The sequence below is a fragment of the Trichoderma ghanense genome, assembly GCF_004382785.1.
Source record: "Trichoderma ghanense strain CCMA-1212 chromosome Unknown scaffold_1, whole genome shotgun sequence".
Lineage (NCBI taxonomy): Eukaryota > Fungi > Ascomycota > Sordariomycetes > Hypocreales > Hypocreaceae > Trichoderma > Trichoderma ghanense.
This window is the reverse complement of record NW_027395664.1, coordinates 2,535,659-2,551,862: the sequence shown is the minus strand read 5'-3', so window position 1 is coordinate 2,551,862 and position 16,204 is coordinate 2,535,659. Positions and strand designations below refer to the sequence as shown.

The 16,204-nt window shown below is 56.0% G+C and overlaps 4 protein-coding genes across 4 annotated transcripts; 3 read left to right on the top strand and 1 right to left on the bottom strand.

The window, feature by feature from the left end:
• Positions 1-21: 21 nt before the first annotated feature.
• Positions 22-3,029, bottom strand: CCMA1212_002239 (Phosphatidylinositide phosphatase SAC2; the record flags this gene model as incomplete). Its single annotated transcript, XM_073699628.1, has 3 exons — positions 22-877; positions 986-2,765; positions 2,831-3,029. 3 exons carry the CDS (start codon positions 3,027-3,029, stop codon positions 22-24), a joined length of 2,835 nt encoding a protein of 944 aa, XP_073561848.1.
• Positions 3,030-5,353: 2,324 nt separating this feature from the next.
• On the top strand, positions 5,354-7,609 carry CCMA1212_002238 (uncharacterized protein; the record flags this gene model as incomplete). The annotated part of the gene is made up of 2 exons (XM_073699627.1): positions 5,354-6,003; positions 6,115-7,609. The coding sequence occupies 2 exons, from the start codon at positions 5,354-5,356 to the stop codon at positions 7,607-7,609; spliced, it is 2,145 nt and encodes a 714-aa protein (XP_073561849.1).
• Positions 7,610-11,782: 4,173 nt separating this feature from the next.
• On the top strand, positions 11,783-12,710 carry CCMA1212_002237 (uncharacterized protein; the record flags this gene model as incomplete). The annotated part of the gene is made up of 2 exons (XM_073699626.1): positions 11,783-11,906; positions 12,106-12,710. 2 exons carry the CDS (start codon positions 11,783-11,785, stop codon positions 12,708-12,710), a joined length of 729 nt encoding a protein of 242 aa, XP_073561846.1.
• A 177-nt stretch (positions 12,711-12,887) lies between these two features.
• Positions 12,888-15,810, top strand: CCMA1212_002236 (Next to BRCA1 gene 1 protein; the record flags this gene model as incomplete). Its single annotated transcript, XM_073699625.1, has 2 exons — positions 12,888-13,010; positions 13,183-15,810. 2 exons carry the CDS (start codon positions 12,888-12,890, stop codon positions 15,808-15,810), a joined length of 2,751 nt encoding a protein of 916 aa, XP_073561847.1.
• Between the last annotated feature and the right edge of the window lie 394 nt (positions 15,811-16,204).

The window sequence follows — 16,204 nt, the reverse complement described above, 5'->3', positions numbered from 1 at the left end:
TCTATCTTAGGGATGTCTACTCTATGCCCACACCAGCTTCTTCAGCGAGTGTCCCAGCTGCTCCAGCAACCCCGTGTTGCGCTTCGCCGCGTCCAGCGAGATGATGTCGCCCCTTTCCACCAGCCTCTTACGCTCTTCCCCTTCCTTCACCAGCTGCCGCTCGAACGCGAGGCGCTCAATCTCCGAGCAGATCGTGTCGATCTTCTGCAGCTCCGTCTGCCCCGGCCCGGCCTCACTCACCGACATCGAGGAATCAGCGTACGGCGCCTTGAAGGCGAGCTTTCGAATGGCGGGCTCCTTGGTGGCGTTGCCTCCGAAGAGGCCCGCGAAGCCACTTTGGGCCGGTTGAGGCTCGTCAGAAGATGTGAGCTTCGGCGCCTCTTTGGTCGATAGCGAACGGGTGTTCCTCCTCCGCACGTCGCTTTTGCCCGGTTGGTAGGACACCACGAAGCCCACGTTCCTCGACTCATCCATGTGCGCCGGCGAGATTGTAGAGGTGATATAAGTGCCAATCCTGATGTTGGTGATGCTCGCTAGGGTCACCCTCTCAAAGGACGACACCTTGTCCAGGTCCCAGTCAAAGCGGCAGAGGTACAGCGCAGCATCGGTCAAAAGAAGGACGGCCTCTTCCATCGGCCACGATTTGAGAACATTGGCGGCGTTGGGAGTGATCAAGACCCAGCCTCCGTGGAACTCTTCACTGACGTCTGCCACAACTCGCTTCTGGCACAGCTCCACGGCACGCTCCCGCATCTTCTCAACGGAAACGGCTGGGTCTTTGGTCATCATGTCCATCTCAAACTCTTCAAACACCTTGGCCGTAACGTTTCCGAGCAGGAAATCGATGGCAGCTTGACTGAAGTAGTCATTGACCATACTGGGAAGTAAATGTTGTTAGCCACAAGAATTTGCACTTTCATGGAGGGTATCAGAGACATGGAAAAAAAAGAAAATTCAAAGAAACGACAATAAAGGAGACTCTTACCCCGAATAAAGACGTGTGAGGGATATTCCCAAGTCGTTGAGTGCCCCCCTGTAATCTCTCTTTCTCGTCCTCGTATAATCACCTTTCATAGCGGAGGTAGAGGCGTACTGCTTCGAAACGGCATCGCCGTTATCAGCCCAGAGAGTATTAAACCAGGCCGTCTCTTGGTCTATCTGAGCGCTCATGTCTATGCCATCTTCCTTCAGCTGCAGTTCTAGCATGTGCTTTGCAAAGGAGCTCTGGCAGACGTTGGTTCGGTCCAGGCAGTCCATGCAGTTTGTCCGGATGACACCTTGCTGCCTGCGGACCAGCTGGCCGTTGCTCTTAACCGTGCTGCCAAGCCTCTCTAGTTGGTCTTTCAAAGTCAATAGCAAGTGGCTCACGTTCTCAAACTTCATCCCCCGACAAGCGTGGTGAAAGTCAAACCACTCAAAGGGAATCTTGGCCTCGTCGTCCAGCCCTTCGTTGATACGGGCGACAGTGTTTTGATATTGTGTCCCAATGGGTGCTTCCACTCCCCGCTTTTCCACCAGATTGACAATCTGTATGCCGCCGTAAGATGCTGATAGCCTTTCAAAGTGCCGCTTGGCCGCGTTGTAATTTGCCTCCTCGGAATGCTGCAAGACTGGCACGGGCTTGAGTGAGTATGCGGTCTGGGTGAAGAAGAGCGGTATGCTGCCCCGGATTTGAGTGAATGAATAGATTGGAGAAGCTGCATCCCACGTAGGGGATGCTAGAACTTGCTCTGTCTCAACAAAGTTCGCCGTATAGCCATCCTCGTCTATGCCGCGTCGCAGATATCGCAGACCAGCTCTCTTAATTGACCTTCGCGATATGAGCGTAATGAGGTAGCTCTTCTCGGTGGGACGCAGCTCTAAAGATTGCCGCGCCGTGCCAGGAGGGGGTGAGGATGGAGCGGAGGGCGACGGCGAGAGGTTGGCAAGCTCCATGGATTCCATTCCAGGATCATCCGCCTGGGGAGGTTGAGAATCCACCACAAAGGTTCTTTGGCCAACAAACCCTTGCATCAGAGGCAAGGCCAGGGCATCCTGCCCGGCATCTGTGAAGGGCTGAAGAATATGCCGGTTCCAAAAAAATGTCCTCTTGACCTGCGTATGCAGGGAACTGTTGGGGTTGGCAGTCGAAGCATTGTCAGTTGGACTGCGAGTGATGTCCAGGTCATATGAAAAGTAAAAGCTATGTGATGAGCCAAACAAGACTTGAATGGTTCGAAGCAGCTTCGGGAGGAGCGCGGATGCCGGAACCACAGGGCTCTCATCGGCCGCTTGTAGGCTGGAGGGGCCGGCCGCCGGGGTCTGGGGTGCTGATTGCGCAAGGGGCGGCGTAGAGGTCGGCGAGTTGCTCATTCCCATGGTCCTTCTCTGGTCGGCCGTCCAGCCGCTGCGACTGAACCAGCGCTGTGCGAATCTCCCATAGCTGCCTCGCTTCCGGATCACGTCCTCGGCCACGCTGCTCTTTGGGTCCGCCGGCACGCCTCCCTTGTCGACCACTTCGTCGTCCACCTCCTCGTCAGGAGTCCCAATGGGCATCTCGCCGTCCTCGTCGCTGCTGCTCTCGGCATCGTGATTCACGCTGCTGGACGTTTCGGTCCGCAAGAGGCGTGCCGTCTTGCGCACTGATTCCTCCGCTTCGCTCTGCGACGAGCACGGCGTCACGGCCACCTGCGTGACGACGTAGATGGGCAGTCCAAACACCTGGGCCACCTGCTCTCGGCGCGTAATCGTCACCAGGTACGTCAATCGCGACACGGTGATCAATCCTGGGAGGGACTGTTTAACACAACACCGTCACATCACCGCCCGTTCGACACCGGCTCACACTCACCTATGACGCCCAGCGCCTCAAACCACGAGTCGGGCTTTGTTTGATCCGGCGCCTGATCACGAGCCGCCGACACAGATGCATCGCCGCCATACTTGATCCTCGCGGACTGGAATGGCTTCTGTCCCTTGGACGCCAATGGCTGGATGACAAGGCCGTCGACGGCGGCGAAGACGAGAATCTTGCGCGCAAGGCCGGGCATCGTGCGGGGTCTGTCGGTGTCTTCTGTCTGTCTCACTGCTGGAAAGTCCGGAATTTGCTTCATAAGTCAGAGGCGCGGCTCGTGCCTAGAGCGAATGGGCGGAAGAAGCCATTCGGGAAGGGTGCCCGACGTTGAATCAAGACGAAATAAAGGCTGAGGCTTATAGGGGAAGCTCAACGTCATCAATTGCATGTATAGCCCGCCATAGAAGGTACCTGGCCATACTTTACCTTAGGTACAATCACACCGCGGCGCTGTGACGAGTTTAGTGCTGCTTTAGCCGTCGTGGAAACGTGGGTGAACCGCCAACCAGAGGCTGGGGGGGGACAATGGGGGGCTGAAGAGAGACTCCATCAGATTCGACGGACTGCAGCCACTGCCTTGGATGGAGGATCGAGGCGTTTTGACAGCGGCCCAGCCAGTGACACCTCGGGTTCGATGCTAGAGCTGCGACGCGAAGGTGACAGCAGAGCAAGCATGCTCGATTGATGTATTACCAGCCTGTAAGCCATCCTGCTGTGCTATCAGAAAGCCAATGCCAAACAGTCTATTTAGTAGGTAGCTTCACGATGGATTCGACACGAGAGAGAAGTGAAAGTTAATTCAATCTTGGAAAAGAGCTCGAGCTACCCTGAAGACATATCGAGACAAAACGCCTTCCGGTTCGACAATCACCGTCGATCATGGCTCCTCCAGGCGACTCTCAGATGTCAATTAGGTACGTCCAGACTGGCATTCTTACCATGGACTGGGAAGCTGTACTACTCGGCAATAGTCACGATTGCATGCTCGAAGCACGGAGCACAAGTCAGGCAAGCTGCAGCCTGCGCGAGATCAAAAGGCGTCATCTCTGTGCTTCGTATTATGTGCATTGATAGCCCAGGCGTCGTGGTTGGCCAGGCCAGGTCCTCCCAGAGAGCATCTGCATTGGTTACATGTCGCTGTCGAGCACTCGAGGCGCTCAGTCCGCGGTCCAGAAAAACCCGTGGGGTAGCTCAAGCCAGCAGAGCAGGCAAAGGAGCGAGAAGCCATTTGCGTGAGTGGACGGGCAGGCAGCAATGCATCCAGACGCCCCAAAGGACGGAGTCGGCAGCTGCGGCCTCTGCTGGCCAACAGGACGAGCGTGATTGATGCCACCTGTGGAGCATCCAGCGTCTCATATGCAGTTTGCACGTCGTCCGGCGCATGAGGTCGGCGACTCGCTGTAAGCAGGGCCAGTGAGGGGTTGCGCCGCTGGCTGGCTGGACGACTGGACAGGACAGGAGCTCGCCTACGCAATGCCCTCTTCACGCGCATGCATCCGTGCCTGGGCCTGGCCGGCTGTGAGTGTGGTCAACAGCGCGACAGGGCGGCGTGATCGGGGCCGTCATCGTGATCGAGGGTATTGGAGTATTAGCATGGCGAGCATCGAGCCCTAGAGTAACGCCAGTACAGGGGGCTATTGGATCAGAAAGCTAAAACACCCAAGGTACACACTCGTGGAAGCTCCGGACATGGGCAGAGAGGCTGGCTGCATCCCATTTGCTGCGATCGCCCATTCGACAGATTGGATCTGTCAGTTTGTCTAGTCGTTGGTGGTCGGACGTTTTGTGACTGCCACAGGTGCTCGTCGTTGGGCCACCCAGAAGGGCTGCGTAGCTGCAAGTGCACCGTGCTAGCCTTTGGTATGAACTCGACACTGCTCGCTCTATCGGCTTCTACGCCACTGGTACACACGGCCATGGCGCCGAAAGGGGAGCACCGGGGCAAGTCACCGTCCACCCAATCTGTGCGCGCAGCTACATGGCCGGGAGGGGGGGCAGCACCGGCTGGATTGGGCTAAGCGGCCACCACCTCACCTCACCACTTCGCAGGCCAGACACCAAACCAGCACTTTTTCTCGGGCTGGCGTCAAATCTGCCGCTTTCTGTCCTGGAAACCACCATCACGAACCTCCCATCTCTCGCCGTCCTGGGCCTTGCATCATCATCAAGGCGCCAGAGCACAGCTGTCTGCCCTGTTCTCGTCCTTCCCTCGTCCCCTGTTGGCCCCTGTGCTGCAACCCCCGCGGCCCTGCCGAGCCTGTGTGTTTGCTCGCCATCTGCTTCTCTGCCGTTCTCTTTGTGTCTAGCACCGCGGGACGGGTTGGGCTCCTCGTTTCCACCTCCCACCTCCCGGCCCTCTGCTGCTCAATCCCACGCCGACTCGCCGTCCATTCCCGCACACCGCCCGCCGCTGCATGGTCTTCTCTGATCCATCCCTCGCCCCCTCTCTCCGTCCCCGACGACCCCGTTCGTCTGCCGTCTCATCGTCTCTGCTCAAGCCGCCAACTAGAAAAGCCCGTCATGGCTGCTGCCCCCCGACGTAGGAAGCTCATCGGCCAACGCCGCCGAGTCGAGGACGAGGGCGACGATGAGGGCCGTCCGGAGACGCTCGAGCTTGATGACGACTCCTTGACGGAGGGCTCCGTCATCTCCGACGACCACGACGGTGCTGACGATAGCGACACCAGCAACATCGACGAGGTGTCGCCCACCTCCCCCAACGCCCGGAAGTCTGCCAACGGCACCGCGGCGGGGGCCGGCCGCAGGGGCTCCAGGCCCGGCCCTCAGGGAGAAACCAGCAAGTCAGTCTCGGACACGGAGGTCCTGCTTCGCGGCATGTCTGTTGCGGACCCTCCGGAGGCTGCAAAGGAGGTGCAGGTCGACGAGGTGACGGTGTCGCCACCCAAGTCTCCCTCGGCTCCCGTCATTGTCAGCTCCTCGAGTGCCTCGCGGCCTCCGCCTGCGCAACCTGCCAATCGACGCCGCCAAGAGCACGAAGATTACAAGCGCCGGAGGGATGAAGATCCAGCTTTTGTGCCCAACCGGGGTTCGTTCTTCATGCATGACCATCGGCATCCGGGGCCGGCCGCGAATGGGTTCAGGCCGTTTGGCAGAGGCCGGGGCAGAGGTGGCGGCCGCGGCGGCGTGGGGGGGCCGTATGCTCCGATCAAGTAAGTGATTGCAATTCCATTGTCGTCGTCGTTGCTGTTGTCTGTCGTCTCCCGTCGCTTCTGCATCCCTCTGTTTGCTTGATGCCCTTTTCGCTAACCTCACATTGCTAGCCAATTGCACCAGCCTGCCGATCCGACCACGAACTCGCCATGGACGCACGACATGCACGAGACTGTCGCGGACGTGATTCCACGTCGCACTCGACAGGCAGCTCACGAGGAGGGGCCGCCTAACGGCAATGGCTTCATCCCTACGTGTGAGCCTAGTGCTACTCCCATCAACAGGACCTTGTCGACCGAGAAACACATTGGCAACACGCAGGTGCGCGTCGCTTTGCCGGTGATTGCGCTTTCCAGGGTCTTTGCCGGCTTCCCCGTCAAGCAGTACACAAAGCTCCCTGACCACCGCCCACCCTTGCGTAGGGACAAGCCTGTGCGGATCTCACTGCCGAACCACCCTCCGAGATACATATTCCCTGCCTCGGACCGGTCATTCACCTTTATCCCACGTGCGCTACGCCCCAACCAGCAACGGCTTAGAGGTAAGCCCCGGTCTACATGGGGCTCCATGGGCGGATTTTCAAGGAGGACCAGCATATTTGGCGGCAGCTACTACGGCGGCAGCATCTACTCTCCCAGCGCTGCCGTCAGCAGGCGGTCGTCCATCGTCATGCATGACAGGGACGCCGTCTTTTCGCCCACGGGGTCCATCATCTCCCGGCCCGCACCCCAGGCAGATGCCAGGCCCGTTGTCCGTCTCCCTCCGGCTCCGCAAACGTTCAATATGCCGATGCCCGTCGGAGTTGAGATGCAAGCAAGCCACCCTGAACCAGTGCCGATGGCTGGCCCGGAGGCGTCGATTGTCGACATGCCCCAGCCACAGACGCATCCCCTTCCGCAGAAGCCAAGCTTCCAGGAGAACCTGCCTGCGTCGATCCCCATGCACCAGCCTCGCCCTCAAAAGAACATTTCTGTTGCGGACATCGAGTCGCCAACCATGACACAAAATGCTCCCGCCTTCCAGCAAGCCTTCCACCAGCAGGTTCCCGTGCAGATGACGAACGGATATCAGGACCCGCACGCTCGTAGGCCGTCATACTCGGCCCACGTCTTGACGGGCACGCCCCTGTCCCAGATTCCCGAGCGAGCCATACACGCGGCGCCGTTCCAGCCAACTACCTATGGCCAAACGGCCTACTACGGCGGCCAGATGTACCCTCCTCAGCCTCAGCCGGGATACTACTATCCGCACGGCTACTCTGGTCCCGGCATGCCCGCTTCCGCGGTCACCGCACCTCCCTTTGTCCCCGGGGGACAGCCGGGCATGCCTGGAAGCTTTGCATCCCAGAATCCGGTTGAGCAGCCTGGCGTCCCTGTGACTGGGCCGCCACCGCCCCCCAACACAAACCTGGTGGCCCAGGAAGTCAACGGCATGGTTTATTATTACGATGCATCCCAACTGCCGTCCGTAAACCCTTACCAGCCTTACCCTGCCTCGCAGCCATACCAACCTAGTGTGATGGGGATGGGAGGCATGGTGACACCTAGCCCCGACGGCTTCTACTATCCTCAACCCGCACCGGGCATGGTCTACTACCCTCAATAGTATTGAGGACTGGGCGGGTGGCATGATCACCAGCTCCCCAATGCCTATCGACCTTAATCGCCCTATCGCAATTCTCCCGATACCTCTCTCATTCTCCTGCAATTTTTCTCCGACTCCTTTCCGCTTTGGTGTCATGGTTTGGGCTTCTACGTATCATTGTTATCTTTATTCGCGGTTGGGTGGTTGGGTGCTCAAAATCACGGGTTTCTTCTTCTCTACTTTCTCCTTTTCGTTCGATGTTTCATACTTCTGTCAGATCCTGGATCGACCAGCTGGGAAATCCGGGAGCACCGTAGCGTTGACGTGTGTGTGTCTTTGTGAGTGCGCGCGCGCTGTATTGGGAGCATATTTTTCTTCTTGAAACAAAAAAACAATCATTTGGAGTTGGAGGTTGAATTGCGCTCTTTGTGGCCTTTGTCGTGTTTATCATCAGTTGATGTCGTTACTTTGGGTCATTGTCCTCTTCACCTTCATCAGGAGACAGTCGACGACCAAGCGTTGTGGAGGCCGAGATGCATTATTGCGAGCTACAGTACTTGTTACGTCTTTTTTTTTTTTTTTTTCCGGTCTCAAATCCTCTTTTTCTGGCCTGAGCTCAAGGGGGAGAAAAAGAAATGCACAAATAGCAGGGAGCGATTCTGTAGCGGCTTCTTATTTGTTCATTGCCCTTTTCTTGCCAGCAGGGATTTGTCCTGTTCACCTCTTTTGCCATGCAATTCTAGGGTGATTTCGATTCTTCCTTCTTGTTCTGTTTCATGGCAGCGGCGTCTATGGCAGTGTACTTCTTCATGGGTCCATTTTATGTGGTAGCTTTTAAAAGAAAACCTGTGGGAAATGGGAGTTGTTTTATGCGGAATACTATTGAGATTCTGGGATTGCTTGTATGTGCTCTTTGAATTTGTGGAGTGAACTCGTCTTGGTTCCTGGTGATACTTTAAAGTGAAGGTTGTAAATGCTGTTTTGAGGTTTAACAGGACGTGATCACAAAGTTCTCAGTATCTTTCAAGTTGTAATCCATCGCAGCTTAACTTGGATCGGGTTCGATGAACTTGGTCACTGTGTTTTGATAGCATTATTCACCATAGCCCGATCGCTTTAGACGTAGGCTCGTCGTGGCGGCCACAAACATGGCGAATTTCCGGGCTGTCCAAGACATTCGCGCATTCCATTAAGCTTGAAGCCGAAAATCACATTGATGAATACAAGGAGGAGAGTCTATTATTTCTTTGCATGTGTAGGTACGCAATGACATTCAAGTCTACAGAGTAATACTACTCCCCCTTTGCGAATTACACGCTTTCCACTCCGAATTATTTTCTCATCTTTCCCACCTCATCGCGTCAACGGCCTTTGTTCAACATCTATTAGAACTTGAAAGTTGCTCGGCGCCTCGGGAAGCTTTTGCCCGGCGTGCCTCCGCGAAGGGGCTTGTGGCGCTGAGAGAATAATTGCGTAGGCAGGATTGATGTCATTGTCAGACGTGCGGCTGGGAAAAAAATGGAAATATCTTTTGGAAGGGGTTGGTCAATCACTTGAAATCAATGACGAAGCTGGACACTGGTAAAAAAAAAAAAAAAAAAAAAAAAAAATCGTTGTCCTAAGGGGGTGTTGATAGAGGAGGGTTGATGGAATATTAGGGTAGCAGTAGATGGGTGTAGAGAAATGCTCGGTGCACGTGAGCATCAAGGGTCGCATAGAATGGACCTCCCCTTCTGCGTATAATAGGAGCTTAACTAATTAAGCACTTGCGTCTTACACTGGGATTCCATGGAATCAAATAAGATGCCTCAAGTTGCATCACGAGGTGGTGGAACTGAAGCCGGAAGGCGATGGGTGAATGGTAAGGCAGGCAGGCAGGTAGAGGTACTAGGTAAGGTATGCCTGGATGACATCGAAATGGCAATGCTGCCAGACATCCTTTATCGTACTGCCTCCCATCTCGGTTCACCCTGAGTTATAAACCCCATTTAATATAATGCATTGCTGTCTGAATCTCATATCTACTTCCGCTCCTCGAAATGGCAGATAACGGTTTCCCCCAGCGCGTTACCATTTCACTAGTGAATGAGACAGGTCAACCTCTTCTGCGACATCAGTTACTTGGGGATTAGTCCTCATCTGTGTCTGAGTAGCACAAGGCAGAGACACAGATTCGTGGCGAAGACGAATCGCTTTTCTGACTGGTAGCACAAAGTGTATGCTAGCTCTGAAGTGATCAGGTAGAAGAATTGGCTGGCATTTTTATAATAATTTACAGATCCATTAGGATTTGCTAAGAAAGTTAAGTAATACGTGTTTTTTATTTAAAATAATAACCGTAATTTAGTAAAAATCTGCTGATGCTATTTCGCAGGTAGGCAACGAGCATCCAACGCAATATTTTCCATGTAATACTCTTTATGAATAAGTGGGATAATTGACGACGCCAGGGAGGACGCTTTGACTTGGCATAACGATACAGTTGCACATTCTTGGTCTTTCTCTTGTTGCCCACAATGATGGGGTCCTTGAGGTTGAATGTGGATAATGACAGGATACGATGTGAGAGGTCGAAGCTCTGAGGCAGTACAAGTACGAAACACTGTAGCACTCGCACCTTGTTCAATGGAGCTACTAGCAGCACCAATCTCACGATTCAACGCTAAAGCAAGACATTTGAGAAAGATCGAACGTTGGAGTATTCCATGGGTACCTCATCGTCCTGAATGTAAGTATGCTGGAAGTAGAACGGACTAAATACCAACGCCAACAGCTTCTTCGAGTCAAGGATCCGCGCTCCATCTGGTGTAGAGATACCTAGGTCCGAGCAAGTAGACACTACATACTGGGGCTCATGAGTGGGTTCCGAGGGTGCCGCGAGCGAGGAGCCTGTTTGCACATCAGTCGATCGAATTCATCGTGTTGAAGAATGAGCAAGAATCGAAGGCTGCTCGTCTGTGTGCGATCCACAACATGGCTTGTCCTTCCCAAATGGCCGCTCATCAGTCAGTCAACGGATGGAAAAGCCCTGCTTGCGATGCTCCGAGATGCTGGTCGTCGTGACACGATGCGTTGCCGCATTCGGCTCGTCACGCGGACCCTGCGGAGCCATACAAGCAGCGATGCTTCAGGCATAAAGTGATACTCGCATCATGCTCTGTACAAAGTATCGACCGTAGCAACGGGACAGATTGCCCATTGCACCATTGTAAGCAGCGAGTATTGGTTACATGACGGCAGCTTACCGATTGAGGTGACATCGGGCCTCGGGGCCAGTGTTTGCCTCGCTACAAGGTCCAGCCTGCAAAGGAGCTCGAGTTGTCGTGAGTCGGTGTCTGCACGATTGCACAATCCTGCGCTCCTCAGTGGCGGCGAAATGCGAGCGCGAGTCGAGATGGAGTCCTGAAACCGGAGTCAACACCACCACTGGCCAGGAGATGAGCTCATCCGCTGTCTCTGGGATGGTGGCAGGTGGCCAAGGACCGAGCAAAGGTGCTAGCAGTGTTAACACGTACTCGGTTTGTCGCCTGAGAGGGGGCGCCAACGAGGCAAGGGAGGCCTTTTGAGCTATCGAGAGAGAACTCGTACATGTTTGTAATTGTGAGGACAGTGTGAGCGTCGAGAGTGTGAGCGTGGACGGGCTTGACTGGACGGGAGGGAGGCAGAGACGCTGGCGTGGCTCGTCTGCAGCCTAGACTCTCCTGTGTCCCGTCTGGTGCTTCGCCTCATCCGATTGCTTGCTTTTGCGGGCGAAGTGGCAAGCCTCCAGCGTCCAGGCATCCGAGCCAGCTAACAGGCAGCTATTGCCTGTACGTAGAAGTGATGCAGAACTAGCACCGGTCCAGCCCATGATCGCGTTGAAACCTTGAGCTGTTGGCCTCCCGATCGTAGCGGCAGCCTAGGAGCAGAAGCTGAGGGAATGGGGAGAGCCGAGGATACCGTCCGAGTAAGCTGAAGCCGCCTCCGCGGCACCACAAAGTATCGATAGCCACTGTCTGTCACTGCCTGGTACGAGCAGGTCAAGTATAGATACTTGCGGTGCGACAGAGGCCGACACAAGTTGAGGCAGCGTTCTGAGACAGGCATCAGCTCTCCTCGGGGTTGTGATCCCTCGCCTTCCCTTTCTTTTCCTTTCCCCTTTCCTTTTTTCTTTTCCATCAATCATTCATCCATCCACTCATTCATTCATTAGCTATGCCTCGCTCACTCTTGTTGATGCAGCGACACATGCAACAATTGAATCGATCTGCGCTTGACCGCCTTTGGGCTGGAATTCCTTCGCTCCGCGTCGTGATTGGTCGCCATCCGGCCTCCACCAGTGACTCCTAGTCCGGCAGGGCTTCCTTCCGTCATCCGCTCCAGGGCGCATACAGTAGACCACCACTCGCACTGCACTGTGACTCTGCCGCTTCTTACGTGAATCCTTCTCCAGACTGTCTGCAGTCCGCACTGTGCCGCCCCAGCCGGCTAAGGGTAGCGAGTTATCTCGGTCCACTTGGCACTGACATGCGCTGCAGCGGGTACGGTACCAAATACTGCCGCGGTACCTGAAGGGCGCCGAGCTGGTGCTGCTGGCCACGTCGCTGCAGAGGTCGCTGTGACTCGCCGAGAACTCGCCAAGATGTATAAGTTCTGGTACTTTAGCCCCGCCCGCAAAAAGGGTTCCGGTCCACCTCAGTTCACTGTTGCCTCATCGCCCCGACGCCGCTCCCTGTCGGTGTGCCAGAGCCAGAGCAGAGCCGACGCCTGCGTCACTGCGCTGTCACGTAAGGTCGCCGCAGAATTACCAGAGCCCGCTGCGCACAGGTCCAGGCCACGGCCAGGTGTGCAAAGGACGCCCCCAAGTACCCGGTACATGCGCCAGTCGCGCCAGTGCCAGCGCCTCCACTGCACGTCTCCAGTCCCCGGCTCTTCGCCTACCCCAGTCAGCGGCGTCTGGAGCTTCTCTCCCAGGCCAAACCGTACTCGTACCAAGCCAAAACCAAAGCAACGCAATCGTCATCTCTCCTCCTTCTCTCCTCCTTCAGCCATCGCCCATTTCCTTCTCCACAACACATCATCATCCCATCGCCTTGCATCGCCTCTAAATATCGCCATCTGCCCTCCATCGGCCGTCCTTTGAACCTGAGCAGCCTGCTCTCGATAACACCGGCCGCCGGGGAAAGGTTGTTATCGCGTGAGTCCTCGCTCCACGGTCGCCCACCGCCTCCACCACCGCGTGTGGTTATCGAGGTGCATCCATTTACATCCACCATTGCTAACACGGCGTCATCGCCATCATCACCACAGGCTGCCCATCATGTCTTCCATCCCCCAGCCGGGCCCTGAGGCCTTGATCACCGTCAAGGTGACTTACGAGAATACTCTTCGTCGGGTCAAGATGCCGCTGCGTGACATGGTGCCGCGCACTCTTGAAGACAACGTGGGTGCCATCAATCTTTCCTTATTTGTCCATGACCCATCACGCTTGGCTCTTCTCTATCCCCCCACTGCTTTTTCATTTCCTCGCCGCAACGCCGCTGTTCCTCAGGCACCTCTAGTGGCCGCCGCAGGCAGTTTCAAGTTTCGATGACATGCTAATGTTCACTGGCTAGATCCGACTCTTTCTTCGCATCGCGCCAGAGGACCGGATCATCATCGAGCGCTACTCCGACTCTGCTGGCTCTTTTGTCGTTCTCGACCCCATCAACGTGCCTATCTACAAGCAGCTCTACAGAGCGGCCAAAGCCAAGTCGAAGTTGAAACTGCGTGTTTCTACTCTTCAGACGCAGCCAAGGCCTACGCCCAAGCCTGCTACGGTGGAAGACGAGCCGGAAGAGTCGGTGGTAGAGACGTACGAAACCACCGACAAGACTACTCCTCTCGAGAGTGACGAGTCAGCCTCGACAAACGAACCTGCGACGGAGATGTCAATGCCGTTCGAGGCCCCTCCATTGTCAGCCACCCTGCTCTCGGGAATTGACCTGCCTCTGCGAACAGCTTCATCCACCCAGCTCGAGACCGCTGAGACTACTAAGGCTGAGGAGGAGACTGAACCTCTAGCTCAAAAGCTGTCGGCTATTTTCGCAGCTCCTAACATGGACTCTGCTGTTTTCGACCACAGGTCCACCTACTCTTCTTTCGACAACTTCTGTGCTCCTCGAGCAGCTGAGCCTCCTGCTGAGCCGCTGGTGGAGCTGCATCCCGTCATCACTGCCGCTCCGTTTGCCGTCTGCTGTAACAACTGCGAGAAGACGGTCTCGGACGTGCACTACCACTGCCAGACGTGCGATGACGGTGACTTTGATCTCTGCCAGCACTGCGTTGACGAGGCTGTCAGCTGCTATGATGACAACCACTGGCTCATCAAGCGAACAATGGTCGACGGCCAGCTCATTGCCAGCAGCACCGAGAAGATTGAGCCCAAATCCCAGATGAAGAAGCACGTCGAGGACCTCTTCAAGGCGGCCTCCGTCATCCCGTCAGTTGAGACTCCCGAGAGAGAGGAAACTGAGGCGCTCAAGGCTGCTCGCCTCGACAAGGCTCCAGCCCTCTTTACTGCCAAGCCGACTCTCGAGGAGCGAACCGCAGCTGCCGTCAACGCATTCACTCCCCACAACGTTCCGTTTGTCGGCGGTGCCATCACTAGGTGGTCTAGCCTGAGCAACATGCGAACATGCAACTGCTGCGTGCAAGAGCTTCCCGAAGCCGAGTTCCTCCACTGCACAACTTGCGAGGACTACGATCTCTGCCATGCGTGCTTCGGCAGGGATGCCCATGGCCACCATCCCAAACACTCCTTCATCCCTGCCGTTACGGGCAGCCGAATCCCAGATCACATCGCCATTAAGATGAAGGCTGGCCGCAACCAGGCGCACAACGCCATCTGCGACGGCTGTGACAAGTACATCACTGGCGTCCGTCACAAGTGCCTGGACTGCCCAGACTGGGACTACTGCGACACCTGCATGCTCAGCGCAGCTATTACTCATGTCAGCCATCGCTTCGTGCCCATCTACGAGCCTCTTGCGGACGCCGCAGCGGTTGCTCAGCCGGTGCACATGGGCATCTGCTGCGATGGGCCCCTGTGCTCCAAGAACCAGGGCTATCCCACCTACATCAGAGGCGTGCGCTACAAGTGTGCAGTCTGCCACGACCTCGACTTCTGCGCAAGCTGCGAGGCCAGCCCCGCCAACGAGCACAACAAGACCCATCCTCTCATCAAGTTCAAGACGCCTGTTCGCCATGTGAGCGTCACCACTACTGGCGAGCACCAGGATGGCAAGCGCATGCCTCCCATGGGCGACCGTGCCAAGAACGTCCCCAAGACCTCGGAGTCGTCGACCCTGAGCGACAGCAACACCATCAACACCATCAACCGCGTGCAGACGGTTGTTGACGTGAAGCCCGAAGAGCCCAAGATGGAGGTGGCAGAGCTCAAGCAGGAGCCTGAGCCCGTGGTCGAGACCAAGCAGGAGCCTTCACCTGAGATCAAGGAGGAGCCCAAGGAGGAAAAGGTCGCTGAAGTTGCGGCACCAGTCGACGAGAATGACCTCCGGGCCGTCTTCCTTCGCGATTCGGTGTCTGATGGCACAATCATGCCTCCCAACCACGTCTTTGAGCAGACGTGGGTGCTCCGCAACGAGGGCACCGCCACATGGCCTGCTGGATGCTCTGTCAAGTTTGTCGGCGGCGACTATATGGGCCACGTCGACTCTGCCCACCCTGCCGGCATCTCGGAGCTTGTCTCGGCATCGGAGTCGACAGTGTGCTACGCCCCGCTTGCCCCAGGCAACGAGTTCCCCTTTACCGTGCTGCTCCGCACGCCTGCCCGCGTCGGCCAGATCATTTCCTACTGGCGCTTGACTACGCCCAGCGGATTCAAGTTTGGCCACCGCCTCTGGTGCGATGTCAGTGTGCGAATGCCGCCGCCGGCTGAGGCCCCGGCCACGCCCGCACCCGCCGTTGAGGAGCCCAAGAAGGAGGAGGACACTCAAGCCGACAGTGTCATGATCTTCCCCAAGCTTGAGAAGGAGTCGCCTCAGGCTAGCATGCACGAAGAGCACCAGGCTGAGTCTGTTGCTGGAACCGCGGCAGAGACTGAGGGTCTGACCGCCAGCGGCGAAGAGTATGAGTGGGATGGCTCGGATGACGAGTTCGTGACGGACGAAGAGTACGACATCCTGGATGCGTCTGACGAGGAGTACCTTACGGACCGTGATAACAAGAGGCTGAGGAAGTAAGGGATGGGCTTGACGAACAAGAATTTTTCTGTCACGGAGTATGGGCTTTCAGTTTTTGGCATGCGTTATCGTTTCCTTCGTTTTCCTTTTCCCTTTTCCCTAACAACTGGGCCACAGTACTGTGCTCTTCTCTTATCTCCCCTTCTTGGCTGGCAGCCAGCACACTCTGACATCTCAGCCTCTGGGCTTCCATGGCCGGCACCACGCTCGCTTTGATTTGCGTGAGTAATTGTAGGATTCGATTAGGTTTAGGACGCTCATATCTGTTGTTATTCCTAGCTGTTATTCCTTAACTCTTTTTGGTCGTTCCGTTCCCGTGCATGTCTCGTGACAATGTTCAAATCCTTTCATCGTCCTCTTTGTTCTCTGCCCGTCACTCCATCGTGTGCCAGGC